Raw genomic sequence first — 9,365 nt, forward strand, 5'->3', positions numbered from 1 at the left:
ATTCATCACCCTACCATGTGCTCCTTGTTAAGGCCAGTTATAGGTTGGCGCAGTTGCTGTTTGTTTTGTTGTTTTTTTGGGTGAGGGGTGCACTGGACACCTTCGCTGCTATTGTGCAATTTACTGGGTGTCCAGTGTGCCTCTGTTCCTTTTAAGGAGGCATACCTACCCTCAATCTATTCATTTATTATATACTGTATGTGCTCCTGCTATGGAGGCTCTCAAAACGTTATAAAGTTAGGACTGCTGATAACACTGGGGTGCCTTGTTGTGGCCTCTGCAGCTTATGCATATATTTGAAAATCCATGTTTTTATTGTGAACTGTGAGGACAATTCGGTTTGTTGGTGAGTTAAGCTAGAAATTTTTCTTTGTCGGTTTACATTCTACTGTAGGAAAAGGGTTAGGCCCTTTTATCAAGTTTTTATTGCTGTCCCACTTTGGAGACTTGCCCGCTCTGTGTCTGTTACAAAAAGTAAGGTGAAATCCTGAAAAGTTTGAGTAATTAAAGCGGTAGTAAACCCGCTCTTCTTTTTTTTTTTTTTTTTTTTTTTTAACACCTGCAAAGCAAAAGGCATAATGAGCTAGTATGCACCGCATACTAGCTCATTATGAAATACTTACCTTAGAACGAGGCCCCGACATCTGGCACGATCCACGCTGAGGGAGCTGACATGCTCCCTCTGCGTTTTTTCCGGGTATCGCGGCTCCGGCGCTGTGAGTAGCCGGAGCCGCGATATTGTCACTCCCGCGCATGCGCATGGGAGATTTCTTTCCGGCCACTGCCGGATTTTCAGGCCGAGAATCCCCTCGTGCGCATGCGCCGCTGCAGTCAGCGGCGCATACCGAGGGGAATATCTCCTAAACTGTACAGGTTTAGGTGATATTTATTTTTACCTACAGGTAAGCCTTATTATAGGCTTTCCTGTAGGTTAAAGTTAGAAAAAAGAGTATACAACCACTTTAAAGCAAGAGGTGAGAGAGAATTCTTCTATGGCGACCAACTTTTCCTAGGGCAACTCTCTAAGCTGGGAATTCAATTTACTTTGCTTCATCCCTAAAACCCCCCAAGTCCTGAGATGGAAAATGTATGTACAAGCAGTCTTGAAGGTTTTTCACATTGCCTTTTGTCTAATTTTTTTTAGGTGCTGGTGGACATGGGTACCTGAAGGACTGGCTGTGGTGGGCTGGACTTTTAACAAGTAAGTGTATTTCTTCCCCTATCGTCTTTCAGGACAGCCACCTATGAGACCTCGGCTCCTCCCTTCTTAGGAAACACCGACCAGCCTAGAATTAAAAGGCATGCTTCCCTGCCAGCTCCTCGGTTCCTCCAGGCAGAAGACATTGTGAGGAACCATGGCTAAAGACAGCCAGGGAGGCTGAAGCCTGTATGCCCGGAAAGGAGACAGGTCTCTGGGGACTAGTGGCGGTGCGATGCCTCGGTGAGTTTACCTGTCAGCCACGCTGTTTTTCTGTTGCCACCCCAGCTCTCTGAAAGTTGTTGTGTTGTGGGATGCTTCGGGGGCCTGCTTTCATGTTCTGTGCTGGCTCCACGGGTTCATGCCATTATTCCCCCATACCTCCCAACTTTTTGCGATGGGAACGAGGGAGCCCTACTAACAAACGTAGGACATGCCACCTTTTAAAGGAGAATTCACCTTAAAAAAAAAAAAAATATTTAGTTAAACCCACAAGGGCTTTTTTATTTTGGGAACACTTTTTGAAATAGTGCATTTTATTATGGATCAGACCAAAGAGGGACATTGCTCCAAGTCGGGGACAGTTGGGAGCTATGTTCCACCAGTCCTAATCCTGAAGAAATAGGATGAGCATGTTTTACTACAAAGAGAGCAGTTGGCTTGGTGGTAAGTCCTCTGACTGGTCTGGGGACCTGAGAAGCTGTACATGTCTCAGGTACTGCACAACACATGCAAAGCCTGCTGGTGGAACAGGGCAGTGGGCAATGTTTTATGGGTGCTGGTGTTCAAAAATTGAAGACCCAGCAGAGACTACGGACCACCAAAGGGGTGAGATGGACTCCTGCGACATCTGCACAGGAAGTGGAAGCAGGCCCCAGCACCACACAGGTAAACCTGAAGCGTTTGTTTTTTCCATGCACATACTTTGAGAGTTTTTTTTTTTTTTTTTTTTTTTTTTTTCCCTTGTAACCAGTAGGGATTGGGTAAAGAGAAAACTATTCACCCCCCCCCCCCCCCTCCTGCACGAGGTGTATAGAGTGCGCATGGCTGAAATTACACTGTGTGGTAAAATACGAGGCTGGCCGCCGAAAGGCAATTATGGTGAGGCAGTCATGGCACACAACCAGTGTAGCCTTGCTGGAGACATAAGCTCTTATCCTTATGTCGGCTCATTCTGACTTTTTAAAATCACTTAATGCAGTGGTTAACTCTTCAGCTCTGGGAGATTCGATGGGGCTGGGAGTCGGTTCCCTGAGCGGTCTCCTGGTTAGGGGAGAGCCTGGGTGGCTGACCATTCTGCCTGGCAGCACTGGGGTGGTTGGTTCAGATCCCCCAACATTCTAGTTTTTTGGATGGGGGGGGGGGGGGGGGCTGGATGGCATCAAGGAGGGTTAAAGGGCTTCAGGTGACCAGACCCTAGGAAGATACACAGGTTTCTATAACACTTGTTAAGAAGTGGGAGAAGGCCTGGATGGTGAAGTAGGCCTCCTCATTAAAGAATTTCTCTGGAGGAGGTGGTTGCAGGAGCACAAAAAAAAACACTCTTGCTCCACAATAAAGGAAAGAGCAGTGGGAAAGGGCATTCCTGTCCATTAGGTCTAATGGAAGCTGGAGAAGACTAGGGTCCAGCTTCTTGGAAGGGCTTGGGTTCAGTGCAGTCTGCTCCTATCAGACGCAGGTGGTGTGTTTTTTTTTTTTTTTTTTTTTGTTTTTTTCCCCCCACAGATCTAGACTTGAGAGGCGAAGGGGTATTAGATTCCATGCTCTCTTCTGAAAGGGACCTGTGATTCTTTTCATCGTAGGAAAATGAACTACTCTGGCATTTATACTGGTGTCGCGCATCTCAAATATTATCTGACACAATTGCAGACGCACATTGATGCATGGTCAGTAAGAGGACGGGCAGCCCCCCAAGTGGTGGGTGACTAACAGCATGTCCAAGACTGTGCGCTATCTTTCCCACAGGGGACCTGTTCCTTGTCCTGGGCCAGAGGCGATTCTCGACTCGCATAGCAGACAGCAAAGCCCTTCCTGTGAAATACAAGGGTGTTCCTGTGAAATACAAGGGTGACACAGATGGGAATGCTGGCCGATGGCCACAGCATCCTGAATGCACCTGTTCTCGTCTGATCGTGGAAGTTGAGACTAAACTCAGTGTAGACATCCTCTTGCAGTTGCAGGTACTTTCATCTAGACCGTCTATAGGGCAGTTAACCCTGGGAACTCTGGTTTCCTCCCATAAAACTTCCTCTTTGAGCCTGAATCGGTATAGGGTTGGCACTCTTGGGCAGATACCAATGCTCAGTGCTGGTGTTTCCCCAGGTACTATGCCATCTCACCCACCTGCAGTCTTGCTGGTGGACAGAGAACCCTACGGTCGCTCTCATTGTATCACACAGGCTTAAAGGACCACGGTTCTCTGTCCTGAGGGATCTGAGAACCTGGTGGTCTGGCAAATAAGAGGGATCCCTCAAGATTATATTTTATGCTCCGCTTATCTGAGATTTGGAGGCATTACGACAGCTGGACCAGTTTTAGGTCTGCAGTCTCCCAAGTAGGACCAAACTTTACTTATTGCAGGCCCTTGTGGGACTTTTCTTTTTCTCATTTTTTCCGTTTTGGTTTCATGTGTCAATAAGGGGTTTCCTTCCTTGTTCTTTGGCAGGGACTAAAGTAAGGGTTAAAATCTCTAGCAGTACCTGGGCAAGGTTGCATTGGCTAACAATCAGACAGACCTATATGTAGGGAGATCTCAGAGAGAAGCTGAAGTTGATGCTACTCCATGCCAGATCTGTGCAGTGGCAACATGATTCAGCTCTCCCACCTTTTACAGGACACTGTAGACCCACCCTAAGAGTAAGTGCTTGCTTATCCTCTCATTGGTGGCTGTCCTGAAAGACAATATGGGAAAATTGGCGTTACTGGTAATGTCTTTTTCAGGAGCCTTTCAGGACAGCACCGTGTACCCACCCTGGTTGGTTACCTTTTTGGGTTTCTGACTCAAGAAACCATCAAAAATTTTATTTATGGTGTATGATGTGTTCTTGTGTCTCCCCAGCTGGCCGGAGTCGCTCTTGAAGAACTGAGGAGCCGGTGGGCAAGCATGCCTTTTTAAATCTAGGCTGAGTGATGTTTCCTAATAAGGGAGGAGCCAAGGTCTCTCATAGGTGGCTGTCCTATAAGATTCCTGGAAAAGATGTTACCAGTAAATAACTCACAAAAAATTTTCCCCCATTCTCTAAACAGGCATGCTAAATTTGATATAAACAGTTTTCATCTAGAATATGGTTTAGGTTAAAATCTAAATCTTAAGGTCCATACTACTGTGAAACCGTGTAAGGAGAAACCGATTTGACCATAGAAAACTAACCAATAAAGGCCTGGTGTACATCTTTGTTTTTTTTATAGAAAAATTGGTGTATATTGTGCTGATATGCAAACGTATATCAAATAGCAGCCAGCACAACAATTAGACAAGTGTAACTCGAGAGATATGAGAACAATAAAATTTTGTGCAGCGCTCAAACATTCATGATACAAATTCATATGTATAGAATCTAATAATGTGAAATGACCACAAATTTAAAAACGGTGAAAAGTGATGTGAGATTCACACCCAAACTAAAGTCCATTAGAGGTCCGTATATCAACAGCAATCTAAACCGGTAGTGTGAACGGCAGTGACACCATCATATTTGAAGAAAGGGGACCAATCCTGTGATCAAAATGTTTCAATTTATTTTAATCTTATGTTTAATCCAGGATCAGTTGCTTCCCCTTTCTTCAAAAATGTTCAGCTCTTTCCAGAATGAGGCTTGGAACGCATGCCCTTGTACCATTTTGTCCAAACCAGCAAGTGCAATGTTCACAGGTTGGCAATCTCATTATTGGGCCTAATTTCTTATCTAAATGCGGTGACTACAGCAAGCTCATACCCCAGATGTCTCTTTAGATGAAAGTCGGGACGAGCCCTGATGATGTCTTTGCATTACCCACAAACCTTATATTTTCAAGCACTTTATTCCACTCTTCAAATGCAAGTGTTTACATTTTTTTTTTTTTTTTTTTTACTACATTTCTAGGTTTATACGGATTCACACTATGCAGATTATTTTCTTTTTTGGTCATGCTATTTTGAACATTTGAGGATTTGGTCTGACAACTTGGTTGCTTCTGAGGCCTGCTTCTCTGTGACATCTCTTGACCAATTTAACCCATCTTCCATCTGGATCTGGAGGTCCCATACCTTGGTGTTAACACCATATGCCTTGTTGACTCAATGAGCATATGCCAATTTGAGTCCTCTCACTCTGGTTAAGCCTCCTCACTAACTGGTGGTGGTTTTATTGTCTGTGTCTTCAATTTAACACTGTTACGTGGAATCCCCTTTCTGGCTATATAATCTGTTTTCACTGTTTATCCAAGGACTGTTATATTCATGGTTTAAAAATCTTTTAATTATGGAACATGGACTTTAGTTTGGGTGTGAATCTCGCATCACTTTGCACTCCATTTTGTGGTCATTTCACAAAAGTAAATAATTTTTTATATATATATATATAATTTCATTAAGCCTCGTGATTTCCCCCACCCCCTCCTTTGTTTGATGCATAGGAAAAATTTAATTTGCAACAGGTAATTTATGTAGGTCTTTCATTGGCATTGTGGCCTTTCCCTGTCTGGTACTGTTACTGGTGTATTGCATTTTGTATCTTTTTAAGTTCACCTAGATTTTGTATATAATTAGCTTTATTTTTTGCAGTGGGAGGTGGAGAAGTTGCCAATTTCGCTGCTTATGCCTTTGCGCCAGCAACCATTGTTACACCACTGGGGGCCCTCAGTGTGCTAATCAGGTAATTGCCTTCCATAGAGCAAAGGCTTGCTACTAACTAGCTGAAATGACAACATAACTTCACTTATTGTCCTTTTTTATTATTTTTTTCAGTGCTGTCATGTCATCTTATTTGCTGGGGGAACGCTTGAACCTCTTGGGGAAGTTGGGGTGTGCACTCAGTGTGTTGGGGAGCACTGTACTGGTGATCCACTCCCCAGAAGAACAAGAGGTTACCACGCTGGAAGATATGACCTCCAAGCTTAAGGATCCAGGTAAGGGGGCCATTAATCTACTCCACACTTCTATTCTATCATTTCCTTGCTGATGGATATATAATCAAAGACCCTATAATACATGTTTACATTTCTGATCTAATGTTTTTTCTTGCTTTAAATTCAATTCCTTTTTAATTCACAGGATTCATTGTGTACATCAGTGTTCTCTTCGTCTGTTGCCTGGTCCTAATCTTCTTTCTCTCACCTCGTTTTGGCCAAACGAACATTCTGGTCTATTTAGCAGTATGCTCCCTGTTGGGTGCCTTCTCTGTGTCTTCTGTAAAAGGTCTAGGAATAGCTGTGAAAGGACTTCTTACAGGCCTGCCAGTCTACCAGCATCCTTTGCCATGGATACTCATCCCTATCCTTACCATATCGGTTGTCACCCAGGTGAACTACCTCAACAAATCACTGGACACCTTCAATACATCCCTAGTCTTTCCAATCTACTATGTCTTATTCACTACAGTGGTCATCACTACATCCTTAATTTTGTTTAAAGAATGGGTGTCCATGTCGCCATTTGATGGTGTCGGTGCAGTGTGTGCCTTTCTCATCATAATCTTGGGAGTCTTCATGCTCCATGCGTTCAATAACTTGGACATCAGCTTAAAGAGCCTTCAGCAACAATTGCAAACCTCTGCACCTGTCACAGAGGAAACCAAAGAAGACACAATCGCTGAAACCACCAAAGTGAAAAATAAGAAAGAAGACAAGATCACTTTAATAGACAACATGGAGACTGAGAACAGTGTTGGTATTCCCAAAGTGTTTGTTATTTACACTTAGACTGGATTTATGTACTTTTCCTCCACTGAGCAATTTTGGTCTTATGCTTTTGTGTACACAACCGTTCAGCAGGCCAGAAAAGATGGGTTTATAAAGCCCATATGTTTGTTTTTTAAGGGAATATGTGATCTTGCGCCAGGTCTGATCACTTTGTTTTTTATAGACTTCTGATGTTCCCATCCTCCATAATTCCATGTAACTCATAGCAGCCAGACAGAATTCATCAATCACTGATCTAATGTAAATTGAAGTTGGTTACTATACTTTGTAGAGGCTTATGGTTGCACTTTCAACAAAAGTGTGTCTGCCCTTCATTTTTGGAGGGGCCATTCCTGATACTCATGGGTATGAGTCTTAATGATGACCATGGATCAGGAATTTCAGAGAATGTTTCTTTCCCTTTATCCCTGGACAGACAGAAATGTGTGTATATATATAATGACCTTCAGTGTGACATGTATGAAGATCTAATGAAGGATCACTAAAGGAAATTTGGGTTGAGCAGCTTTGGTCAGAATGACACTTTGTCTTTTCAGGAGATTTTTACAGCTATCATATCTGGGAAAGGGGGGGAGGAGGAAAGAGAAGCTCCCACGATGGGGAAACCGGCAACAAAGAATACCCAATTGCATGCAAGGAAAGTTGAAAAACAAAAAAAAAAAAAACGGCATTCTTGCTTGCATACGATTGGCTAATGGAAGTCAGAACTTCTCATTTATTAAGCGCTGTAGCAACTGCAGTCTGTTTTGCGTTTTTAATAAATCCACCCAGTGTGTGTATAACACTCATATTGTGCATACATGAGGGAAGGGAGCTCTCTGCCGATAGACAGGAGTCAGACTTTACGGTAATTGCTTTTTGATTTAATGTATACATGATGGCCTTGATGTGGTTTTTTTTTTTTTGTGTGAGCAGTGTTTAACATGTACATTATATTTTAAAATGCCAGTTTTGTTAAATGTTTTTTAAAGTAGCCTTTTTTTTTTTTTTTTTGGCTTATAAAAGCTCTTTCACACCCAGTTGTGTTGTGAGTCTATAGTCCAATGCTGTATACTTGTGCCCTAGCTCATCATGTTTTATGGTGGTTGAAGGCAATTGCTAAACTGTTTCGTTTTTAAACGTCTAGATCTCTGCCTTTGTTTAAGCTATTGAGTGTAACTACAAATTATGTAGCTATTGGTGGTAACGAGACAACAGAGTTATTCACACTAAAATATATTTCACAATCTCTCTATGGTGCTTTAAAGTATATTCTGCTGCTCTAGGCAAGAGTTTCTTGCACTAAAAACACTGGACACATGCCACCAAATTGACACTATGAAGACAAACATTTGGCAATGGCATTGTTTGTTCTTTTGTACTGTACTACTAAATAAGTCAATGACCTGGAGTAAGCATTATGCAAATGAAATCTACGTAGCTGTATGTTCAATTTTTTTTTTTAATTAAATATAATAAAATACACTTATTTTTAAGGGGCACTTTTGATATTTTACTGCACAGGAAAGATTTGCCTAAAGGAATTTTACATCTGCTAAATATTTTTGTGATAAAAAAAAAACACACACCTGTTTGCGAATTAAAATTGTCATCGAACACCCTGGCCCTGTTTCCACCTTGAAGACTATTAAAATACGACTGTGTCCATTTCAACTTTTAATATAGCGCCAATAGTTTACACAACACTTCCCAATGTAGAGGTGGGACAGTACAATTACAATAGTTTATTGCAAAGGGGAAGAGAGAGGAGTTAAGGCAGGAAATAACCAGGGAGTGAATATGTTGTTTTGAAGTGTTGTTAAGAAGATGCAAATTCTGTAACTGTTGCAGAGGTTCAGGCAGCAAGATGTAACCACTAGAAATGCACCAATACCTTTTAATGCACCAAGGTGAAAAAAACTCTGCCCTCCCGGTTTACTCACCTGAGCCCTGTAATTCCCATGCCGGAGATGCACTCTTCCCCTCTGCCTGTTGTCTCGGCTCTTGATTGGATAGTTTGATAGCAGCGCTGCCATTGGCTCCTGCTACTGTCGATCAAATCCAATGACATGGGCCGAGTCCGGCATTCTGCGTCTATGGATGAAAATGCTGGATTCGGGAGCGTATACGCAGGGTCATGGTTGTGCTGTTAATCTCAATGCTAAAGTCACAGGGAGGAGGAAATATTACATTCTGTTTTAGAAAGATTGATTTGAGGGAGTGATGTAACAGCTATACTGATATGTTGTACAGTAAGTGTCCCCCCCCATACGTGAGGCTATGACTTGAG

The 9,365-nt window shown here is 42.6% G+C and overlaps 1 protein-coding gene across 1 annotated transcript in view; it reads left to right on the forward strand.

Annotated features, from left to right (window-relative positions):
• The window catches only part of NIPAL4 (NIPA like domain containing 4), a 29,834-nt gene extending 21,142 nt beyond the window's left edge, over window positions 1-8,692 (forward strand). The window contains exons 3-6 of the mRNA XM_077468406.1: window positions 1,145-1,201; window positions 5,961-6,051; window positions 6,144-6,304; window positions 6,450-8,692. Of these exons, the coding sequence (XP_077324532.1) occupies window positions 1,145-1,201; window positions 5,961-6,051; window positions 6,144-6,304; window positions 6,450-7,096 (956 nt within the window). The 3' untranslated portion in view covers window positions 7,097-8,692. The remainder of the gene's footprint in view (window positions 1-1,144; window positions 1,202-5,960; window positions 6,052-6,143; window positions 6,305-6,449) is intronic.
• The last annotated feature ends 673 nt before the right edge of the window (window positions 8,693-9,365 follow it).

The sequence above is a fragment of the Lithobates pipiens genome, unplaced genomic scaffold (assembly GCF_037356315.1).
Source record: "Lithobates pipiens isolate NorthernLeopardFrog02 unplaced genomic scaffold, aLitPip1_a1.2 Scaffold_8, whole genome shotgun sequence".
NCBI lineage: Eukaryota > Metazoa > Chordata > Amphibia > Anura > Ranidae > Lithobates > Lithobates pipiens.